General features: G+C 36.9%; 1 protein-coding gene across 2 annotated transcripts in view; it reads right to left on the bottom strand.

Annotated features, from left to right (window-relative positions):
* Positions 1 to 25,918, bottom strand: part of RABGAP1L (RAB GTPase activating protein 1 like) — a 757,100-nt gene that overhangs the window by 539,132 nt on the left and 192,050 nt on the right. For both annotated transcript variants that reach the window (XM_080824387.1, XM_080824388.1), the window contains exon 12: positions 12,370 to 12,463. In XM_080824387.1, coding sequence (XP_080680513.1) covers positions 12,370 to 12,463 — 94 coding nt within the window. The remainder of the gene's footprint in view (positions 1 to 12,369; positions 12,464 to 25,918) is intronic.

Raw genomic sequence — 25,918 nt, 5'->3', positions numbered from 1 at the left:
TGTTGATTGTTTCCTTTGCTGTGCAGAAGCTTCTTATCTTGATGAAGTCCCAAAAGTTCATTTTTGCTTTTGTTTCCCTTGCCTTTGGAGATGTGTCTTGAGAGAAGTTGTTATGGCTGATGTCAAAGAGGTTACTATGTTCTCCTCTAGGATTTTGATGGATTCCTGTCTCACATTGAGGTCTTTCATCTATTTAGAGTTTATCTTTATATCTTTATAAAGATAAACTCTAAATAAGAGAGTGTAAGAGAATGGTCCAGTCTCATTCTTCTATACATAGCTGTCCAATTTTCCCAGCACCATGTATTGAAGAGACTGTCTTTTTTCCACTGGATATTTTTTCCTGCTTTGTCGAAGAGCAGTTGACCATACAGTTGAAAGTCCATATCTGGGCACTCTATTCCATTCCATTGGTCTGTATGTCTGTTTTTGTGCCAGTACCATGCTGTCTTGGTGATCACAGCTTTGTGATATAGCTTGAAATCAGGCAACGTGATGCCCCCAGCATTGTCTTTCTTTTTCAACATTTCCTTGGCGATTCAGGGTCCTTTCTGGTTCCATACAAATTTTAAGATTGTTTGTTCCAGCAACTTGAAAAATGCCATTGGTATTTTGATTGTGATGGCGTTGAAAGTATAGACTGCTCTGGGCAGCTCAGACACTTAAAAAATGTTTATTCTTCCAATCCATGAGCATGGAATGTTTTTCCATCTTTTTGTGTCTTCTTCAATTTCTTTCATGAGTGTTTTGTAGTTCCTAGAGTATAGATCCTTTAACTCTTTGGTTAGGTTTATTTCAAGGTATCTTATGGTTTTGGGTGCTACCACTTTCCAGTTTGGATTTTCCAAGTTGTCCCATCACAGATGTCTCCTCTCTTACTCTCTCCCTGCTGCTAGCCCTCTTCTTCAATTCTAGCTCACTTACTTTTTTTCTTTCAGTCATTTCTTCAAGAAACCTTAACTCCAAGCTCATATAACAGACCTCTACTACTGAAGTTTTTACACACTCTGTTTTACCTTTCTTTTCCATACTATCTTTATTTCTTTCTGATAATTTCAAATTTGTATTAAATTTTTCCCTTTACATCTTTCTAGTGGTATATTTTTCATTAACTGAATTCTGATTTTATCCATAAAAGTTTCACTTTATTTCAATACAGTGATCTAGCTGTTTTATAATGAGTTCAAAATACTTTCAACTATATTTTAGTTAAAAGTTCATTAAGAACACAGGCTGAAGGGATGCCTGGGTGGGTCATTCAGTTCAGCACCTGCCTTGAGCTCAGGTCATGATCCCGGGGTCCTGGAATTGAGTCCCTCATTGGGCTCCTTGCTCAGTGGGAAGCCTGCTTCTCCCTCTACCAGCCGCTCCCCCTGCTTGTGTGCTCACTCGCTCTCTCTGACAAATAAATAAAATAAGATCTTTAAAAAATAATACTAAATTAAGTAAATAAATAAAATAATAATAAGAAGAAGAACACAGGCTGTCTCCTCACTTTAAAGAAAAATATTCCCAAAACAAAACTGAAGTATTTTATACAACAGGTGCTTTACCTAAATAAATCACCAAAAATAACTTCATGTAAGTACCTAACCAGTATTGCTAAGACTCACCAAAAGCTTCTAAATGTAAAGAACAGTAATGTTTTAAAAAGATATTCCAAGAGCAATTAAAAATTTTTATCAATCCTTGTGTAATAGATATAACTTTTCTCAATTAGGCAATTTTTTCCTTTTTTATGCATATGAATTATCATGACACAACTGCGATAAAGATCCAAATAAAATAAAAATATTTGAATTGTAGAAGATGCAGGAAGTTCTGTAAAGGTCAAAAATCAGTTCTGTTAGTTGATTAAAATAGTTTCCTCACATAGTTATCTAAAGGGGCATGTGCACCTCAGTGTTCATAGCAGCAATGTCCACAATAGCCAAACTATGGAAAGAGCCCAGATGTCTATCGATAGATGAATGGATAAAGAAGATGTGGCATATACATACAATGGAATATTACTCAGCCATCAAAAAATGAAATCTTACCATTTGCAATAATGCAGATGAAACTAGAGGGTATTATGCTAAGCATGTAAGTCAATCAGAGAAACACAATTATCATATGATTTCATTCATTTGTAGAATTTTAGAAACAAAACAGAGGATCATAGGGGAAGGGAGGGGAACATAAAACAAGATGAAATCAGAGGAGACAAACCATTAGAGATGCTTAACTATAGGAAAAAAACTGAGGGTTGCTGGAGGGGAGGTGGACATTAAGGAGGACACGTGATGGAATGAGCACTGATGAATCACTGACCTCTACCTCTGAAACTGATAATACACTGTATGTTAATTAACTGAATTTAAATAAAATCCAAAAAAATAAAATCGTTTCCTCAGATTCACTCAATGAATTTTTTGAAGTCCACTACTAAAAATATAATTTAGAAAGATACTTTATTTCTAGAAAAATGTACGCTGAGTTATAGCTGAGAAGCTCTGTCAGTTCTACCTCCGAAGTCCTTCCCCATTTGGAACCTCCTCTCCCTATAAGGCCCATGGGTTTGGTAAGATCTCACCAACCCATGCAATTACCTCCCAACCAGTTTCTCTATTAACAGTTGCTTCTGAAATAATAAAAATCACATAGCAATTTTAGCTTTAAAAGATTTGTTGAAGATTGTCTTTACTATGTTGGTAACTACTGAAGTTGGATGGTGGGTTCATGAGGCTTTACTCTATATTATCTTCTCATTTTTGCATATCACAATTATCCATTTAAATGTTTACATGCCTCTGTAAGATGTCAAACTCCTTGGAAGTAGGAATTATCTCCTATTCATCTTTAAACAAGCTATGACTAGTACAGTTCCTAAGAGAGAGTAGACCATTTTTTTTTCAGTTGGATGCAATCATCCTATAGGAAAAAATAACAAAATGGTCAAGAAACATGAAACAACTCAATGTTTCAGTTAACTGATTAAAATGGTCTGTTATGAGAATACATTCCTATCTTTTCTTCATTATGAACCTCAGAGGTAAGAACTGTGTCTTTATCTACGTATCTCCTAGAGCTTAGGAAAATGCTTCATAAAATGTATGTTCTGACCAAGTTATAAATCTTGTTATTTTGTAAAAACAGCAAAGCTCTCAATATGCTATTTATTCAGTCACCTAAGTAATTTTGTGTTCCTGCCATCCTCATGGTCTGTCTTTAACTCCTACTAGAAGGCTGGCAAGGGAATCAGTTTCCTAATTTATTCTCTCCCTCTCATTAAAACTTCTACATTCTTCCATAAAATCTAATCCAGTAACGTACCCACATTACAGAAATGGCACCTGTCCACTTGGCTACAAAAGTTCTGGCTCTGGAGCCAGACTGTCTAGAGTCAAATGCTGACGTGGTCATTTACTCACTGCATGATCGTGGGCAAGTTACTTACTGGCTGTTGAGCAAGTTACCTATTTATTACCATTATCTTCTATGCATTTTTTTACTAGCTTCTTAATGTAGTTGTCCCTCAGTTTCTCATCTCTCTCTCTTTTTTTTTAAAGATTTTATTTATTTGACAGAAAGAGTGAGAGCACAAGCAGTGGGGAGCAGCAGAGGAAGAGGGAGAAGCAGGCTCCCTGCTGAGCAGGACCCTGGGATCATGACCTGAGCTAAAAGCAGATGCTTAACTAACTAAGCCACCCAGGCGCCCTTAGTTTCTCATTTCTACCATAAAGATACTAATAGTCCCTACCTCAGAGGATTGCTGTGGCGACTAGAGTAAGGCATCTAAAGTGCTCAGGGTAGCACCTGGCGCATAGCAAGCAAACTTGAGTCAGCTCTTACTTTGCAGCCATGCCCTGCCTTTCCTCCTGTTACAGTGAACGGTCTGTGCTCTTAAAAACAACTCCTCCGTTCTTCAACAAATCCATCTCTTCTTGCCTACTCAACCGCTTCTCTTGCAACTGTGTCCTCTCCCTCTGGCATTCTCAAATTTTCTCTCCTAGATTATTTCCAACATACATTAATTTTTAGAATAACCTCTCGGTGCACATGCACTTCTTAACATGTTCCTATTTCTTGTCGTCCTTTTATAGCAAAACTACTCTGAAGAGGTCCCTTTACCTGCTGATTATCTTTCTTAGACACAGTCTAATGAAGCTTTCATTCTTACCTCTCCATTGAGAGGTTTTTGTCAGGGTCATCAGTGACAACTGAATTGCTGGGTCAAGTAAAAGTTCTCAGGCTTACTCGACCTATCAGCAACTGATCATTCCCTTCTTCTTGACAGCCTTACTTCCTTTGATTTCCACCTCGTTTCTTCTCCTACCTTTACAGGCTATGCTTTCTTGGACTCCTTTGTGTGATCCTCCTCATCCCTCCAACCTCTAAACACTGGAGTGGACAAGGGCCTAGTTCCTGGATGACTTTTCTATTCACTCCCTAAGTAATCCTGTCCATTCTAACAGCTTTAAAAATCATCTATACACCAGTGGCTCCCAAACTCCTATTTCTATCCTTACCCTTCCCTTGAACTCAATCTACTATGTAACTGATTAAAGGACACATTTATTTGGATGTCTACAAGGCATCTCGACATCTCCAAAATCTTGATTTTATCCTCCAAAGGTGTTCTTCCTCCTCTTGTCTTTCATATTTAAATAAACATAAGACCTAGTTGTTCAAGGCAAAACTCTGGCATTGTTGGTCAGTTATTTCTTTTTCTCAGGCCACACAGGAAACATAAGCAAATTCTATCAGCTCTGTATCAAAATAAGTCCAGAATCTCATCACATGTTACTTTTTGCTATCAGCATGGCATAAGACATCATCGTCTCTCTCCTGATTTATTTACAATAGTCTTCTAACTATTCTGCCTGCTTCTGTCTTTGCTTCCTTATAATTTATTTCTCAATTCAAAGCCAGAATGACACTTTCAAAATGTTTAAGTCAAAACACCTCACCATAACATGACACGATCAAGACACAAAGTGGTCAAGTAAACTGTCCTATGAAAATTGAATCTACTTACAATCTAACATGAAATATATCAATTTACATTTATTTAAAAATTATACAAGAAAAAAATAATCAGTACCAAATGTAGCTATGTAAAATTCCCATAGACTTGAAGGGACAGAAATCTGTAAGTCAAGAATTTTCATTCATAAATACATTCAATAAATTTTTGTTGAGCACCTACCACATTCTAGGCACTGTGATAGGGACCTGTAAGACAACAGTAACTTTGAGGAGGTCATGTGTATTTGACATAACTTTGAAGGGCCAGAATAGAAAAATTAGTTTGAGACAGCGATTCCTACAATAAATACTACAAATCAAAGTAAAGAGAGAAGAATGTGAATATAAGGGATAATGAAGGCACCGACCTAAGAAAAGCAGACACTTCAAAGAGCTACTCTACATATAAGCCACGAATTTCATTCCTGTCTTTTTCCTCCATTTCCTTCCTTCATTCATATTTATTACTTGTTCTCATGTTTTCTGTGTAGTACAAAATATAAAATAAGCATTTGGGTCATTTTTTCTTCTTCTGTTTTTCTGACAGAGTAGTAGCATTTGTGCCTCAACAATCAAAATGCTCAGGATTAATACTCTTGGTTTTCGGGGTCTGGGTTGTTTCTGTTTTGGTTTTTGGTTTTGGGGTTTTTTGCCATTTAATGTACAATTTATGCAGTGTAAAATTCACCCCAGTTCTGTGAGTTCTGACAAATTCATAAAGTTGTGTGGTCATCACTGTAACCAATATACAGGATAGTTCAAAAATTCTATGCTCTCTTGTAGTTACTACCACCCAACATGATCAGTTCTTGGCAGCTACCAATAAATTTTCTACCATGATAGTTTTGGCTTTTCAAGAATCTTATATAAATGAAATCATGTAGCATTTAGCCATTCAAATCTGACATGTTTTACTTAATGTAATGCACTTGAGATCCATCATGTTATTGTGTGTCAGTAGCTCATTCTTTTTTTTTTTTTTTAAGAGATCTTGTTTATTTATTTGACAGAGAGAAAGAGACACTGTGAGCGAGGGAACACAAGCAGGGAGAGTGGGAGAGGGAGAAGCAGGCTTCCCATGGAGCAGGAAGCCCGATGCGGGCTCGATCCCAGGACCCTGGGATCATGACCTGAGCTGAAGGCAGATGCTTAACAACTGAGCCACCCAGAATCCCCAGTAGTTCATTCTTTTAATTGCTCAGGAATAATCTGCTGACTCCATGTACCACTTAGTTGACCCATGCTGGACAGCATTTGGACTGTTTCCACTTGGGGGCAATTATGAACAAAGATGTTGCAGACTTTAGTACACAGGTTTTCATTTCACTTGGGTAAATACCTAGGAGTGGCAATGGGATTGCTGAGTACTATATTAAGTATGTGTTCAACTTTATAAGACAATGCCAAACTTTCCAAAACAGCTACACCATTCTGCACCTCCACCAACAAAACATGAGAGCTACAGTTGCTATGCATCCTTTGTAGCTCTTGGTATCACAGTGCTCTTTTGCTATTGTTTTGCTTTTTTATTTTAGCCATTTGAATATGTGTGTAGTGACAAATGCTGTTTAGCATTTTTTTCATGGGCTTATCTGTAATCAAAAATATCTTCTCTGGTGAAGTATCTGTTTGAACCTTTTGCTTATTTTTAAGTGGGTTGTTTGTTTTTGGTTTTTTTTTTTTAGTATTGAGTTTTGAGATTTTTTTTTTATATTCTAGATATAAGTCTTTTATCCAGATATCAGTTTTACAAATATTCTCTCCCAGTGTGTAGCTTTTCATTCTTCTGAATGTCTTTTGAAGAACAAAAGTTCTTAGTTCTGATTAAATCAAATCTGTAATTTTTTCTTTCTGACATCATTCCCTTGAGTGCATATCTAAGAAATTTCTGCCTAACCAAAGACCACAATGATTTCCTATGTTTTCTTCTATAGCTTTTATAATTTTAGCTCTTATATTTAGGTTTATGACCCAGTATGAGTTAATTTTCAATATGGGGCAAGGTACATCCCAAGATTTATTTTTATTGTTTTTTTTTTGCATATACATATCTAATTGTTAAGCATGATTTACTAAAAAGATTATCCTTTCTCCACTGAATTTCAATTAAACCTTTGTTTACAATCAATAGACCATATATGTGTATATTTTTGTATACAGCTATATCAAGATATAATGCACATACCATACAATTCATCCATTTAAAGTACTTAATTCATTGGTGTTGATATATTCACACAGTTGTATAGCCATTACATTCAACTTTAGAACATTTTCACTACCCCAAAAAGAAACCCTGTACCTCTTAGCGTTCACTCTCCATTTCTTTAAAACCTCTCTCTAGCTCTGGACAACCACTCACCTACTTTCTATCTCTAGGATTTGACTATTCTTGATACTTCATATAAATGAAATCATACATTGCTCTTTTCAGATTTGCTTTTTTCATGCAGCATAATGTTTTGAAGGGTCATGCATGTTTTAGATGTACCAGTACTTTATTTTTATTGCTGAATAATATCCCATTGTATGTATATGCCATATTTATTTATCCATTCATCACTTGATGGAATTCGGATCTGTTCCTCTTTTTGGTTATTATGAATAATGATACCATGAGCATTTGTGCACAAGTGTTTGTGTAGACATCTGCTTTCATTTCTCTTGGGTATATTAGTAGGGGTGGGATTGTTAGGCCATATCTTACCTCTATATTTAACCTTTTGAGGAAACACAAGAATGTTCTCCAAAATGACTGCTGCACCATTTTACACTGTTATCAGCAGTGTAAGAGGGCGTCGATTTCTCCACATCCTTGCCAACTCTTGTTATTATTTGTCTTTCTTATTATACGTAACCCAGTAGATGTAAGGTGGTATCTCATTGTGGTTTCCATTTGCATTCCCCTAATGGCTAATGATGTTAAGCATCTTTTCATGTGCTGGCTGGGCATGAGTATGTCTTCTCTGGAGAAATGTGTATTTACATTGTGTAGCTCTATTTCTGAACTGTGTATTCTGCACCTTTGATCTATGTGTCTATCCTCTCATCAATAATGTCTTGATTACTGTAGCTTGATGGTAAGCCCTGAAATCAGGTAGTATGAGTCTCCCAAATTTGTTCTTCATTTTTAAGTGTTTTGGCTATTTCAGTTACTTTGTTTTTCTACATAAATTTTAGAATCAGCTATTTAGTTGCTACCAAAAAAAATTCCACTAGGATTTTGTTTGAAGTTACATTGATCCCTAAGACTAGTATGGGCAGAAGGGAAATCTTAACGATACTGAGACTTTCATTCTATAAACATGGTATATTTTCCCACTTACTGAGGTCTTCTTTGATTTCTTTCATTAATGTTTTCTTCAATGTATAGATCTAGTAACAGTTTGTTCAATTTCTACCTAAATGTTTCAATGTTTTTTTTCTAGTGCTTTTATGTGGTTTTAAATTTCTATTTCCAATTTTTCATGGCTAGAATATAGAAGTAAGATCAATTTTTGCATATTTACCTTGTATCCTACAACCTTGTAAAACTTCATTTCCAAATTAGGTTCTGCCAATAAGTTAACAATGGTATGTGATCAAAACGTAGAAGAAAAGAAAGACTTGCATTGCCAGTAGTAGCCATACCATGACTCCTGAGAATTACTGATATCTGCGAGATGCTCTAGGAAATACCAGCACCAATCACATAGTGTCTCCCCACCAGCTCAGCGGTCTGGGTAACTCTTTCAAAGCCAGGAACTAACCAAATGTCCCCTCCCCTCACAGCTCTTTCTAAACCCTAGCTGCTCTGAGCATGCTCAGCAGCCTATGCAACCAGCTGGGCAGCCTTCTTCAGAGGTCCCTGCACCAGCTCCTCAGGAGACCTCCACTGAGCTCCTAGATTCTGTTCACAATACTTCTTCCATTTTATTTCTCCACCTCTAGAGGATACTGCTGCTTCCTACTATTTGGAATTTTCAGTGTCCTCTTTCTGTCATTCAGCATTCTAACACACTAGAAACCAATTACTTGCATTAATACCCCTCTAGCTGAAAAAGGCTGGCATGGCTTCTGTTTTCCCAACTGGACTCTAACAATCTTCTTGCTCTGACCAGCACCCCTCCCCAACTCCCAAGATATAACTGTCCTACAAAATTCTATTAACTAATGACAACGAGTCTCTTTTTCACAGAGCTCTACTCAGGCTCACCCGAACTCTTTCCTCAAACAGGCCCTGACTTGGAAGCTTCCATGTTCATCTCTGCATTGTCCATTTTTAGCAAGAATCCTACTAAGTCAGTTTAGCCAGGACCCCCCACCCTTAGTATCTGATCACCCTTGATTCCTAATTGAGTTCCTCATCTTCTGCCATCCTCAGGTGATGTCTGATCACCCTTATCCACCTTAAGCAAGAATCTTGCAAGGTGAATTTAGCCAGGAACCCCTTCACCTCTGATGTTTCCTCTCAGTCACTTTCCATCTGCTGACATCCACCCTCTCCTTGGCTATAAATTTGCACTGTTCCTTGCTGTATCTGGAGTTCAGCCCAATCCCTCTCCCCTACTGTAAGATCTCATTTCAGTGATTCCTATTCCTATCATGATAGCTCCCCCTCCCTGAATAAAGTCATCCTTATCACCTTTAACAAGTATCATGGATAACCTTAACACTAACTCAGGGCCATAGAAAATGAAAATTCATCTTAAATGGGGCAATAACACTACATGAAATCAGTAAAAATATACAAGATAAATTTAGGAAGGTGCTCAATGCTTACATGAGCCAATTAGCTTCTGGATATAGTATAGGGAAAAATTGTGAAAGGTTTTTGAAATGGGGTTAAAGAGACTACTGAACACCTTTTCTATGTTGCCCCTTCTGGGAATTATCTGATATGACAGAAGTGTATGCCTTTATTTGTCTTTAGGCAAATTTACAACTCTCAAAAGATGTGCAGAAAACTGGTAACAATGCATAAGTTTTTTGTCCATAGCCATGAAAATAATTCCTATTCATGACAATGCAAGTGAATTATTAGGAAGAGAATATAAATCTCTAAACTGAATTCTCATTTGATTGGTTCTAATATCTTACTGGCTCCCATTAATTAATGAGTTAAATAAACTCTCTACGATGTATTCATTTTACATTTGTATGTGTGAGATAAATAAGATTAAATTTTCTTTGTTTAATTAGGGGAGGCAGCAAGCCCTCCCTTAGTTTTAGGGCAACTCCTTTAAATATAAAAGATTTGGCAGTTTGATCAGAAAGTTGACAAAACTATTCTCCAGATTTTACAGTGAGAAGGCATGAGCTTTCCAATCCTCAGAACCATAAATAATCTGCTAAATTAAATCAGGAACCTCTCAGGAGGCCTATAGGAGATTATCATAAGAAGCATTTGTTTGTCATGTGAGAAAGGAATCTATCAAAATCCTTGAGGAGAATGCAGGCAGCAACCTCTTTGACCTCAACCGCAGCAACTTCTTCCTAGGAACATCGCCAAAGGCAACAGAAGCAAGGGCAAAAATGAACTATTGGGATTTCATCAAGATCAAAAGCTTTTGCACAGCAAAGGAAACAGTTAACAAAACCAAAAGACAACTGACAGAATGGGAGAAGATATTTGCAAACGACATATGAGATAAAGGGCTAGTATCCAAAATCTATAAAGAGCTTATCAAACTCAATACCCAAAGAACAAATAATCCAGTCAAGAAATGGGCAGAGGACATGAACAGACATTTCTGTAAAGAAGACATCCAGATGGCCAACAGACACATGAAAAAATGCTCCACATCACTCGGTATCAGGGAAATACAAATCAAAACCACAATGAGATACCACCTCACACCAGTCAGAATGGCTAAAATTAACAAGTCAAGAAATGACAGATGCTGGCGAGGATGCGGAGAGAGGGGAACCCTCCTACACTGCTGGTGGGAATGCAAGCTGGTGCAACCACTCTGGAAAACAGTGTGGAGGTTCCTCAAAAAACTGAAAATAGAGCTACCCTACGACCCAGCAATTGCACTCCTGGGTATATATCCTAAAGATACAAATGTGGTACTCCGAAGGGGCACGTGCACCCGAATGTTTATAGCAGCAATGTCCACAATAGCCAAACTGTGGAAAGAGCCTAGATGTCCATCAACAGATGAATGGATAAAGAAGAGGTGGTATATATACACCATGGAATACTATGCAGCCATCAAAAGACATGAAATCTTGCCATTTGCGACGACGTGGATGGAACTAGAGGGTATCATGCTTAGCGAAATAAGTCAATCAGAGAAAGACAACTATCATATGATCTCTTTGATATGAGGAAGTGGAGATGCAAGGCGGGGGGGGTTGGGGGGAGGTAGGAAAAGAAAAAATGAAAAGATGGGATTGGGAGGGAGACAAACCATAAAAGACTCAATCTCAAGAAACAGACTGAGGGTTGCAGGGGGGAGGGGGGACGGGAGAGGGTGGTGGGGGGAAATGGACACTGGGGAGGGTATGGGCTATGATGAGTGCTGTGAAATGTGTAAACCTAGCGATTCACAGACCTGTACCCCTGGGGATAAAAATACATTATATGTTTATTAAAATAAAAAAATTAAAAAAAAAAGAAGCATTTGTTTGTCTCTTAAAAAGATAAAGTTTTAATTCTTTGTTCTTCTACTTTACCATATAAAATGTCTGAAATTCTTCCCAGACTTAGCAGCTTCTCCTGGACCACCAGCATGCATGTAATATGATATGTATACTCAATAATAAATGGTAGTTTCTACATAATGGTATGGCAGAATCGTTTGTTGGCAAGATTTTTAAATTTTACTAACAAATTATAGTTATGATTACCTCTTTAAAAAACTTACCTGTAATAGATATAAACAGTATATTCATAATAAGTATAAACAAAGTATCCTTTTTTGTAGTTCTAGATAAAATACTCCAAAATATAAAGTAACAGTTTTAGTCAGAAAGAATAAAACAGACTGGTTACAGTTTATAATCAGTGGTGAAATGAGTAATTCTAAGCAGTACAGCCCCTTTTCATGGTAATAGACTTAGTAGAGAAAGGAAATATAACCCCTTAACAATAGATATTTACATGTTTTAGCAATGAAGCACACAGCTGACAACTCTGGGCAATGTTATGTCTAAATGAAATAAAAGGCAAATGTATCTTCCAAAAGTAAGTTAAATAAAACCATACTGGATGTAAGACCCAGCCAAACAGAGTATTCATGAATTATGTTTTAATTTTTATGTTTTTAAAGTACATTAAAATACTAAGATAAACACACACATATTTTAATTAATAAGACAAATTAACATCAACTATGTAAATATAAAATTTTCAATACAAAAAATAAATTTTACCATCTTCCTAGCAGTTCTCCCCAAGAATACAGGATCTTCTCAGGACAATCCTTAGACACATCACCTGTTCCACTTGAGAGTTCATTATCACTCTCTGCAGAAGAAACACAAAAATAAAAATGAAGAACATTGCATTACATATTCGATATTTATGTATTATAAAGAAAGAAACATGACAATGTGTCTAATAAAACAAACTTCTGCTTATATTATGCCCATTGCAAAAAAAACAGTAGAAATTTCATTAATATAGTTTATCCTTAGTGCCTAGATAAATATATTCTCAAAGCATAAACATTTTATGAAAATTCCTATTCACAGTTTATATAGTATGAAATTGAAAATACCTATATATAAATAACTTTATCCCAAGAGGGTAAAATTTTAAAGCTAATGGTAACACAATTAGAAATTCCTATGTGAGGGGTGCCTGGGTGGCTCAGTGGGTTAAAGCCTCTGCCTTGGGCTCAGGTCATGATCCCAGGGTCCTGGGATTGAGCCCCGCATCAGGCTCTCTGCTCGGCAGGGAGCCTGCTTCTCCCTCTCTCTCTGCCCGCCTCTCTGCCTACTCGTGACCTCTGTCTGAGAAATAAATAAATAAAATCTTTAAAAAAAAAAATTCCTATGTGATATTCTAGTCATGAAATTAATACTCTCAATTATTAATATTTTATTAGTGATGCCAACAATGAAATCAAGATTCAGATATATATTAATGTCAATATATAACACTGAGAAATATATATATTATGATAAAAACACCAAAAAACTAGAAATACAAGAAGATTTTAAGGTTTTAAAGATATATTCATAAGTACAAATACTTTTGACTAAAGGAATTCGTAAGCACAAATATTTTTGACTAAAGGAATTCATAAGCACAAATATTTTTGACTAAAGGAAAGATTAAACCATTTGGCTTTTTAAAATGGCAACTTTATAAAATATCCCATAATATAAAGTAACAGTTTCAGAAAGAATACAACTATATGAGTTACAGCATACCATTAGCAATGAAAATGAGTAACTGTAAGCTGTGTAAATCTTTTAAGTGATAACAGAGCTGGTGGAGAAAGGAAATACAATGGACACAACTTATCTAATTATAACAAGGACTTTGACAGAGTACTATATAAGAAAAGTCTGAAGAAGTATTACCTGAATGATAACCTAGATAAAAATCTGTTTAGCTCATAGCAAGAACCAATGTCTTATCAACGTTGTTACAGTACAATAAGGACTGGCATTAAGTGAATCCCACAGGGATCAGTGTGAAGAACAGTTATTACTTAGCATACTAGAAAGCCAATGATCCAAGTATAAACTAATTCATACAGATGGAGAGCACGAACACCAAAAAACAATACAATAAAGGAAGGTTTATTTGGTCAGGTTAAAAGATTTGGTCATATTCACACAAAAAGATTTTATCACATAGTAAAGTACAACCAAAACATAAGCACACACATAGACAAATGCTTCAACATGTTTAGGACACTTTGTTCAAAAAGCAAACATTATTCTGGATACTGGAATGAAGGTCAAGAAGGTATATACTAAACTCACTGCTCTACAAATACCTCACGTAAGCAATTCTATGAACTTTGTTCATCATGAATATAATAGAAATAAGAGATTTTTTAGAAAGCTAAACCAAATGAAGTATTGCTAAGTATTAGAGGAATAAAGTAAACTGAAACCTTAAATATTAAAATATTCTAAAAAACTATCGATGTAAATAACCATCCTTTTTAATCCTTGTAATTTTTTATCTAGAGTGAGGTACTTTTTGAGAGTGAAAAAGGAGACTATTAAAAGTTACACTGGAAAAAAGGTTAAACAGACTATTCTGAGACAAACAGGGACTGTGGATCACTCTTCTTATAAACTGGTACCAAGTATGAGTGCTTATAATAAAAACTGGATTTCAATCAAGCAGGGTCCAATACAGTCCCACCTTATACTCTATTTTGCTCCATAGTAAATAATAACACACCAAGGTTCCAAAGTATTTGCTAAAGTTGTATATGCCAAATTGAAGACCAAAATCTAAGAACACAACGAAAAGGGAAAAGAAAAAAAGGAAACAAATCATTAATCTTGATTATAATAAAAATCAGAAAGTACTACTAACACAGAGAATCCGTTTCTTCTTATTCTTTTTGGGAAAGGAATAAAACAAAACCAAGATGCCATAAGAAAGATTAAGAAATCTACCTGTAAATTAAAAGCTGATATGAAGCAAGATATAGTGTATATTAAAATACAAAAACAGGGACGCCTGGGTGGCTCAGTTGGTTAAGCGGCTACCTTCAGCTCAGGTCACGATCCCAGCGTCCTGGAATCGAGTCCCACATCGGGCTCCTTGCTTGGCGGGGAGCCTGCTTCTCCCTCTGCCTCTGCCTGCCACTCTGTCTGCCTGTGCTCGCTCGCTCTCTCTCTCTCTGATAAATAAAATATAAAAACAAAACAAAAAAAAAACAAAAAAAATCCCAACCTTTGACAAATGGTCCTAATATTCAATAAACTAAAAATCCAACAGAAAATTGGGCCAAGGACCTAAACATAGTACAGTGTATAAAAAATAACTGGCCAATAAAGATGTTAAAGAAAGCCTTATCTCAATTATTTTGTTATTCAAGTTAAAACAATGAAACAGAAAAAAACAGAGCATAAAGAATAATTATATCTAGTGTTGATTAAAAAAAAAAAAGGAGAAATGGCCAAGAAAGTTGATGTTTATAGAAGAGTAATCTAAGAGTCCAAATTAATACATCATTTGATACAGCAACTCCACTTCTAAAAATTTATTCTCCAGGAACACATATGCCAAATAGGTATCTGTAAAAGGATTTCATTGTATCACTGCTTGTAATAATAACTAAAAACTATCAGGACTTCTTCAACAGAAGCTGCATTAACTAGGGGCATCTTGGTGGCTCAATTGGTTAAGCATCTGCCTTGGGCTCACGTCATGATCCAGAATCCTGGCATAGAGGCCCGTGTTGGGCTCCCTGCTCAGCAGTAAGTCTGCTTCTCCCTCTGCCCCTACCCTTGATTGTGCTCTCTCTCTCTCTCTCTCTCTCTAATTCTCTATCTCAAATAAATAAATAAAATCTTTATTTAAAAAAAGAAGTTGCATTAAGTAAATCATGATACATCCATTCCAAAGAATACCACCCAACAGTTTAAAAATTGACCAGATCTTTATACGATATTTGAAAACCATCTAAAATACATTAATTTGAGATGAAAAACAAGAAAAAAAGGAGTAAAGTAATTTTTAAGTATAGTTCTATTTCAGTAAGTTGTATTACTGATATGATTACAAAGATCTTTAAAAACAGCTGTTTAAGATTATACACCAAACTATTAAGAAATGATTATGTTTCAGCACCTAACAGTATCTTCTCACATAGTAGACATTCAATAAATATTAAGGGAACACATGTTTCACTTTTAAGTTTCTTTTCTATAAATAAGTACACATAACTATAATAAGCATGGGGAAAGGACTTTTATCTTTTAAATAATCCCTGTTGCTACAGAAAACAAAAGCCTATTTCATTATTATAAACCCCTACTAATATGCCATAAAACCATCATTGACAGCAACAAGGTACTATTTCCCTGACAATCTGCCAAGTTATTTTCTACCACAAAAAGGAATTAGAAGGGTAAACACCTAGATTAATAGGAGAACCACAACAAGAGGGGGTAAAATGGGCACACACACTGAAGTAAAAACTAGATCCCTGATGAACAATTAAGGCAGAAACCACAGCAAGTCAGGAGCCAAATATTTGGACAAAAAATAGGACTTAGCCAAAGAAGACAGGAATCGTAGGCTTTTATTGAATGTCTTTTTTTTATCTCTGTTCCAAATACTGTTCTTAAATTTTACAGACACTAACTCACTGTATCCCTTAAACAACCTAATAAGGTAGTCAACTACTCAATTTCTCACTTTCAACGTAAGAAAATTGAGGCACAGAGAGGTTAAGTAACTTGCTCAAGGTTACCCTGCTTGGGTAGGTGATGGAGATAAAGAATTCAGAATTCAAAGTCAGAGTCAAATGTTACCACTCCTTATAGTTTGTTGTTTCTCTTCTTACCATGTTTTCATAGGAGACCATGCTTGGCATTTAGCAGATACCAGTCTGTGCCAAGTGTCAACATCTAGTAAATGGCTAGAAGCCAGGGCCAAGCATGGAAAAGGCAGGCCATTTAAAGCAACATGCCCAGGAAACAACGTGTGTTGGAGAAGATGTGGAGAAAGGGGAACCCTCTTACACTGTTGGTGGAAATGCAAACTGGTGCAGCCACTTTGGAGAACAGTGTGGAGATTCCTCAGGAAATTAAAAATAGAGCTGCCCTATGACCCTGCAATTGCACTGCTGGGTATTTATCCCAAAGATACAGATGTAATGAAAAGAAGGGCCATCTGTACCCCAATGTTTATAGCAGCAATGGCCACGGTCGCCAAACTGTGGAAAGAACCCAGATGCCCTTCGACGGATGAATGGATAAGGAAGATGTGGTCCATATACACTATGGAGTATTATGCCTCCATGAGAAAGGACGAATACCCAACTTTTGTAGCAACATGGACAGGACTGGAAGAGATGATGCTGAGTGAAATAAGTCAAACAGAGAGAGTCAAGTATCATATGGTTTCACTTATTGGTGGAGCATAACAATATAGAGGACAAGGGTAGATGGAGAGGAGAAGGGAGTTGAGGGAAATTGGAAGGGGAGGTGAACCATGAGAGACTATGGACTCTGAAAAACAACCTGAGGGTTTTGAAGGGGCGGGGGGTGGGAGGGTGGGGGAACCAGGTGGTGGGTATTAGGGAGGGCACAGATTGCATGGAGCACTGGGTGTGGTGAAAAAACAATGAATACTGTTACGCTGAAAAGAAATAAAAAATTTAATAAAAAAAATAAAAATTAAAAAAAAAATAAAGCAACATGCCCAAAAAACGCCAAAACACTGAGTTGGGAGCAAGAGATTTAATGGTCAGGTTTCAGGGGTATAATCCCCTTGACAATCAGGAAGAATAAAAATAAACTGATATCCTAGTGACCTCAAAAGTGAGCCAGATCTATCTTCCTTGCTGCAGAAACAAGTCACCATGGGTTTCAAATACCTACTGGCCATTCTGTTAGACAAGAAGAAAGGAAGCTAAAGAAACAAATTAAAGTTACTGTATTACTGAGAGAGGCGTGTTAAGATCTCCTATTATTAATGTATTCATATCAATATGATTCTTTATCTTGATTAATAGTTTTCTTATGTAATTGGCTGCTCCCATATTGGGGGAATAGATATTTACAATTGTTAGATCATCTTGGTGAATAGTCCCTTTAAGAATGATGTAGTGTCCTTCTGTATCTCTGACTATAGTCTTTAGTTTAAAATCTAATTTATCTGATATGAGAATCGCTACCCTGGCCTTCTTTTGAGGCCCATTGGCATGAAAGATGCTTCTCCATCCCTTCACTTTCAGTCTGGGTGTATCCGTAGGTTCAAAATGGGTCTCTTGTAGACAACATACGGATGGGTCCTGTCGTTTTATCCAATCTGTAACCCTGTGTCGTTTTATGGGTGCATTTAGGCCATTCACATTGACAGTGATTATTGATAGATACATTTTTATTGGCATCGTGTTACCTTTGAAGTCTTTCTTTCTGAAAATTTTCCCAATCTCGTGAATGGAACCAGCGTTCATGTATAGAGGCAGAACGGTCTCCCCCCAAGATTATAGAATCTCGAAAGTCCTTGAGACACCTCATAGTAAGAATGAGGAATCCTAATTGTAGACAGACTCTCTTGAAGGCAGCTAGGACAAAGAAGCTCCTTACGTACAGAGGAAAGCCCATCAGAATAACGTCAGACCTGTCCACAGAAAGCTGGCAAGCCAGAAAGTGCTGGCAAGATATATTCAGGGCACTAAATGAGAAGAACATGCAGCCAAGAATACTTTATCCAGCAAGATTGACATTGAAAATGGATGGAGAGAGAAAGAGTTTCCAAGACCGGCAAGGCTTAAAAGAGTATGCGACCACCTGCAACACCACAGGAAATATTAAGGGGGGTTCTATAAAAGAGGAAAAATCCTAAGAATATCATTGAACAGAAATAAAGTTACTATATTAGATACAAAGGAGTTTCTAGGTAGAACAGAAGAAATAAACTTAAGGGAAAAAAAAGAATGAAAAAGATACTAGAGGACACCTGGGTGGCTCAGTCAGTTAAGCATCTTCCTCTGGCTCTGGTTGTGATCCCAGGGTCCCAGGATCAAGTTCTGAATCAGGATCCCCACTCAGGGGGAGCCTGCTTCTCCCAATCCCTCTTCCCCATGCGTGGTTGCTCTCTCTCTCTCTCTCTCTCTCTGGCTCCCATGCTCTCTCTCTCAAATAAATAAATATACAGGAAGAATGAGAGAGAGAAAGAAAGAGAGAGAGAAAGAAAGGAGGCAGGGAGGGAGGGAGAGAAAGAAAGGAAAGGAAAGAAAAAGACACTGGAAACCAAAGTGCAGTAAGAAACAGTGAGAAGGTTAGCAAGTAGAATGTGGCAGAGAAGCAACAACAGAACAATGTGGTATGTAAAAGGGTAACTCTGAAAGTTTTTTAAAAAGCAACCATAAAAAAAAAAAAAAGCAACTGTATTCCATTCTACCTAGGGGGGGAAAAAAGAAGAAAAATTATAGAAGGCTAGGATTCCCATCCTCCTAGGTAAATCTTATTTTTTACACCAAAATTCAAGTTAGGATTACCCTTTTCTGGATGTACTACTCCTCTGGGCATATTCTATCCTAGTGATTATCAATCCATATTACAATGATCTATTTTCTTCTATGTCCTCTCTTATCACACTTTACTTTTCCTGACAATGGGGAAAAGCTTTTATTTCTATATTCCCAGTGCCTAGATTAGTACTTGGCCATAGGATGTTAAAAGTTTCCTGAATTGATAACTGGAGGGGAGAAGATGGAAGAAAGAAAAAAGTATGCCTTGAAAATTAGTAAACTTTAGTACATGGGCATCTATATGCAAAGATGGGTAAAGGGAACCAGGTCCATTCAGTCATTCATAATGGGTTCTGGAGTGAAAATGCTGGGTTCTGAAACCCAGTTCCACCATTTATTAGCTGTGATCCTGGTTAAGTCACTTCGTGATTTAGCTGCCTATTTGTAAAATGGGAATAACAACAACACTGTAGTTGTACCAATTAAGCAAGTTATTATATGCAAAACACATATATATTACAGTGCCTGGCAAAAGGCAGGCATGTTAATTATTAAAAGCTGTATTCATTCAAAAAATTTGAATTCCTGTGATGTACAGTACAGGGGAAAAGCTGGAGTGCAAGTTTTCAGCAGGAAGAAGCAACTATAAATGTAGAGTATCTCTATCAAAGTTCATGAAATGTGCGAAGGTGAGAGTAATAAAGCTAAAAAGAACTGCACGGTCAAGTTGAGCATTACACTTCCTTTATCAAGCCTCACTGCCCAGAAAATTGGCCAGTTCTTCCTTTCTGGCTCCTATATAGACTCCTACAATAATATCTGTAAGATTTCCATGAACACATGCCTGTTTTCATTATTCATTCAGGCATTTAATATCTATAACTTTCATGTTTTACATATGTTCTTCCCTTTCTTGGAAACCAAGCTCTGTGAGGGCTGGGAGTATATCTTGTCTTTATATAATAGCACTTAGCACATAATAACACTCAATTATGAAATAAATGGAAATATTTCTTTGTTACTGTTTTATTTTTAGAATACGTTCACACACTTAGGGTAATTGGGAAAGAAAACATCGGAAAGCGAAAGATGAGGAATCAGGCCAACTCCCTAAAAAGACATGAAATTGCCCAGGTTTGGAGGGAGTGACTGACCAGAAGGACCTCTCATATTTTGACTAAATATGGGGCTTTGGATAAGTTTAACGATGTTAAGAGAGAGAGTTGGGGGAATCCACACCTAACGGCTTCAACTCTTTTACTTTAGAAGAGGTCTCTGAGAGACTCTGCTTAACTCAGGGCGTATGGCTGGAGACTCCTCCAAAATGACTAACTTCATTCTTTCTCATGCACAGTCTCCTTGCCAATTTCAATTTCCCTGCAATTCAATTTTAATTTAATTTCTCCTTGAGAAACCAGGACCAAACAGAGGATTCCACATCACACTCACACTGTAGGACTACTACTTTCTTTAAACATCGGTGAAATGAAAATAACCATATTAATCATGTATTATAAAAATTAAATGAGAATGCATGTGCAGTACTAAACATGGTGCTGGTCACCCAGTAGTACTCAAGTGACAGGTATCATTTCTTATTATTTCTATTGTTACTGAATCCTCAGTTTCCTGCCCAGCACTTCAAAGTAACTAAAAAAGCATTCTAGGTTTATTGTTTATTATCCACTGATTTCTAACATGCAGAGATCAGAAACCAACTGTGCAACACCAAAATAAGATTCAATAAATGTAGATTTTTAGATCAAAAAAAATAAATATGTATGACATTTCAGTCAAATTAATTTAAGGGCTCTCTCTCTCTTAACTTTGGCTACTCCCTGCTTTGAAACAAATACTGTGTTTCTATTAGCAATGTTTTTCATCCTAGTCATAAAAGGAAAATTTCAGAACTAGTATCAACAGACACCATAAAAGGAAAAATATATACATATTTCTATATACATATATATGTGCACAACACAATGCTTTTTTTTTTCAAATAAAGTTAAAAATAAATGACAAAATTAGGGGCAAATTAGCACAAAATCCTTTTTTTTAAGATTTCATTTATTTATTTGACAGAGAGAGAGACAGTGAGAAAGATAGCAAGAGAGGGAACACAAGTAGGGGAAGTGGGAGAGGGAGAAGCAGGCTTCCCACCGAGCAGGGAGCCTGATGTGGGGCTTGATTCCAGGACCCTTGGATCATGACCTGAGCCAAAGGCAGATGCTTAACAAATGAGGCACCCAGGCACCCCTCATTTTTCTTTTCAACTGAAGGATTACTTATAAAATGAGACACTGATAAGTAACCACAGATAAAATGTGATTATTGTGGGTTTTCAAAGATTTTCCCCTTAATTTTCTTTTGTAATATGTACTGTTTGCTGAAAGTAATACAGGTAATCAAAGGTTACTATAAACTCTCTTCTAAACGATTGGGGAGAAAAAAAACAAAAACTTACTCATCTGGCAAAACCTGTAGGAATACAGGTCTATACAATGACGTGTCAACCTGAAATAGTGTAAAATTGATTTATTTTGATTACTTAGTAGGAAATAATGTCATTTTGGACTGCCAAAACTGTCACATTTGTATGACCTTGAAAATAGTCTCTCATTTTTCACATGACAGTCAGAATATACTTGTTCTATATATAAGCTGATACACAAATGTAAACCATGAAGGTAAAACAAAAGATCATCCTTAATTTGAAATATGGTACCATTTCTCACTGTCAAAAGCAAGGTGATTTATTACAGAGAGAAGATTCAAGGTGGAAGACACCACAAATTGCATGATTTCTTTCCAACTAAATCATCATCACTGTCACTCTCAATCTAATTACAGGTTTCTAATTAATAGTCCCTGTAGTTACTAAGCATAAGTGATTAATAAAAATGTATCAGTGATCGTTGAAATCTGTCAACCATATTCAAGAGAAACGGGGCAGCCAAGAACCTTACTTTTTTTTTTTTTCACTTTGTAACATTGTTTTTTAAGCCTCACAAATTTGTACAGATAACTAGAATGGAAAGAAGTGAGGTTACATTTGAGGGGAAAAAAGAGGATAAGGCTCTTAACATTAAACAAACCACTTTCTTTCTTTTCTTTTTTCTTTTTTTTTTTTTTTTTTTTTTGAGGAGTCCAATGCAGGTGGCTCATGACCCTGAAATCAAGATCTGAATGGAGATCAAAAGTTGGATGCTTAACCCAATGAGCCCCCAGGTGCCCCTAAACAAACTGCTTTCTTTTCTTTTTTTTTTTTTTTTAAGATTTTATTTATTTATTTGACAGAGAGAGACACAGGGAGAGAGGGAACACAAGCAGGGAGAGTGGGAGAGGGAGAAGCAGGCTTCCTGCTGAGCTGGGAGCCTGATGCAGGGCTCCATCCCAGGACCTTGGGATCATGACTCGAGCCAAAAGCAAACACTTAACCATCTGAGCCACCCAGGCACCCCAACAAACTGCTTTCTTAATCATAAGGCTAGTATATCCTTTCATGTATTTATGTGTGTTTCATTTTACATTTTTCTGGGATATAAAGGACTTAGAAATTATTTATTTATTTACATTTTGTATTTTCAGGAGTTTGGAAATGCATTTTAATTCTCTGCTCATTTTTTAAAATTGAAATATGACTAACATACAAAAAGCTGTAGGTATTTAATGTATACAATTTGATGTGCTTGGGGAGACTAGTATAGTTTTATACTAAAAAATTGGGACAGTGTCTATTTCAATGTATTATCGATGATTTTTTTTCAAAATAATTTGACAGGTGGTAAAGAAGGAAATTAGTGCCTGGCAGATTATAAGAAAAAACATATGAAAATAGTTATACTAAAGAATTATTTTAAAACTTACCAAAGAATGACTTTTAAAAGGCAGCCAATCAATTAGAGGGAAAAAAACTAAGCAAGCATTGGAGATAATTACAAGCAGAGAAGCAAGGGAAGAAAGAACCCCTCAGGATACTCAAATTTAACTAATGGGTGGAAAGGGAGCTCACTAACCACCACCAAGGCAGCATAATACACTCACAAGTACTCTAACTGGACAGACGAGCCTCTTCAACCAAGAGTGTAACTCTGCAAGGGAAAATACTCAAAAGGAAATAAGAAAGGAAGGGGAAATGCCCACAAGACTAGCCAAAGCAGCCACATGAAATCAGGCAGTCAAGGAAGTAACAGTGAAAGCAGGTGCATCTCTGCACTGGGATTTTTTTATATTCCCCTTCTAAGGGAAAGCATTTTAACTGATGAAGAGATTGCCAAGTATGAAACACACTGGGAGAAAAAGGGCAGAAACCGCCAAAGGAAACAGGTTAATTTTTGATATAGGCTGGTTCTTACACATACGGACTTTAAAATTCAACAGTGACAGTAAACATATAATTGTGGAAGTAACAGAAAATTATGGATTTTTGAGAAAAACTGAAAATTGTAGAGCATAAGTGCCGTTTTAGTGGACCTAAGCATTCTCTGCATGGTCCTATGATAACATGTCTCTGTAATGGCCTGAACACTTGCCTGCCTTCCTTTCGAAACTAACTTGCTTGCTTAAAAGGAGACTGTATTCTAGTCCTCATGGCATTCCACACCCTATCCCAGTACTTAGCACCTGGTAAGCGCTCAACAGATGTTTGATGAATAAAACAAGAAACACGCTTTTTCAGAACCTATGTATCAACTGTCTATGGGACATTTCCATTTGGATACCTAATAAACTTCCAAAAAAAATTCTTGGTTTTCTTCACATACCTGTATTTGCCTGGTTCTCCCCTCTCCCATGTTCATAAATGACAGCATTATCTATGCAGTTGTTCAAACAGAAATGGACAAGTTATTATTTACCCTCACCGCCTACATTTGATTGCCTAACGCTGCTGACTCCACCTCCAAAACGTATTTCAATTCTATCTACTTTTCACCCTCTCCACATTACAACCCTCACCCAAGCCCCCAACATTTTGGCCAAGATCACTGTTAAGAGTCCCCCAATGGTCTTCCTGCTTCCATCCCTACTCTACTGAACTTCATTTTCCCCCTATAAAGCTGCAGTGGGGTTTTGAAACCATGAATCAAATCTTTGTCTCTTCTTCCCAGCTTAAAACCCTTTAAAGCCTTCAAAAAAGAATTCCTCACTGTGGCTTACGAGTATTTACAAGATGTCCCCTGGCTATATCTGTCCATGGCTGTATTGTACCACTTTTTTGCTTGCCCCTACCCTTCAGTGATCCGTTCTTTTTTTTTTTTTTTAAGATTTTATTTATTTATTTGACAGAGAGAGAGAGATCACAAATAGGCAGAGCAGCAGGCAGAGAGAGAGGGGAAGCAGAATCCCCGCTGAGCAGGAGGCCAATGGGGGGGCTCGATCCCAGGACCCTGAGGTCATGACCTGAACTGAAGGCAGAGGCTTAACCCACTGAGCCACCCAGGCGCCCCCATTCTCCTTTCTATTCTTCAAACACACCAAGCACACTTTCACCCTTCACGCCTCTGCACTATTTCCTCTCCTAAAATGCTCTTTCCCCATCTTCCAACAGCTGGCTTCTTCTTGTCACTCAGGTGTCAGTGCAAATGCCACCTCCTCAGAGAAATTTTTAGCTGAACACCCAATCTAAAGTAGCTACCCAGACCAATCAACCAATTTTAACTGTCTAAATGGTATTATTAGTTCATGATGTTTTTCTGATTTAGCATCTGTCATTTCTCCCATAATTACAAGATTTATCTATCTTATTAAGTCAGAGGTCTTCAAGATCACCCCCACGTTCAATAATTCTCTATGGGGACGCAGAGGACTCAGCCTATAGTTGTTACACATGATTTATTACAGTGGAAACAAAGCAAAATTGGCAAAGGGAAAAGGCACCCTGGGTGAAGTGTAGAGGAGACCAGGTGCAAACTTCCCAAAGTCCTCTCTCTCCCAGTGGAGTCCATAGGACACACTTAAATCTTCCAGCAACAAGTTATTACAAAATGTGTGAAATGCTGTCTACCAGGAAAGCTCATTAGAGAGGTTTTTATTGGGGCTGATCATGTAAGTACCCTCCGCCTAGCATGTACCAAAATTCCAGAATCCAGAAGGAAAGTAGGTGTTCAGCATAAACCATATTGTTAGTAGAAATAGTGTAGGCACAGTGAGCCACTCTTCTCAATTAGGGAATGGTGGGAACCCTCTCAAAATCTGTTTCCCAGTACCAGCCAAGGGCTGACCTTGCAAATAGCCTTTTCTGAGGACAGCAGTCTGAAGCCTGCTATGTTAAGTCTGTGCTGCACACATATTCACCCCTGTATCACCTATCTGTCCATTAACAGATTTTAAAAACAAAAATATGTTGTTCTTCACTGAGTCTAACATTTCAAAGAGATTTTCATTTATTACATAAATATTTACTTAACACTTGCCACATACTAGGCAATGGGAACTCAAAAAAGAATAAAATACCATCTGCCCCTTAGGAACTCACACTCTGGAAGGTGAGAGAAATGAATTTAAAAGACCATATTTATAATATGGTATTTTAAGAATTATTAGAATGGTATGTTCAAAGTATCATCAGAACAAGATGATAGAAAGACTAACGCTGACTTACTGTGTAAGGGAAGACTTCCAGAAAAAACTGAGAGAAGAAAGGGCATACTTTAGCAGAAAGTGGTCAAGGAAGGCTATCTGAAGAGGTAACACCTAAGCCTTGAGCTGAGATCTAAATGATGAGGAAAGGGCAGCTCAGTGGCTCTATGGGTTAAGCCTCCACCTCTGGCTCAGGACATAATCTCCAGATCCTGGGA

The sequence above is a fragment of the Martes martes genome, assembly GCF_963455335.1.
Source record: "Martes martes genome assembly, chromosome: 15".
Lineage (NCBI taxonomy): Eukaryota > Metazoa > Chordata > Mammalia > Carnivora > Mustelidae > Martes > Martes martes.
The sequence above is the reverse complement of the archived record's forward strand: the minus strand, read 5'-3'. Positions and strand labels throughout refer to the sequence as shown.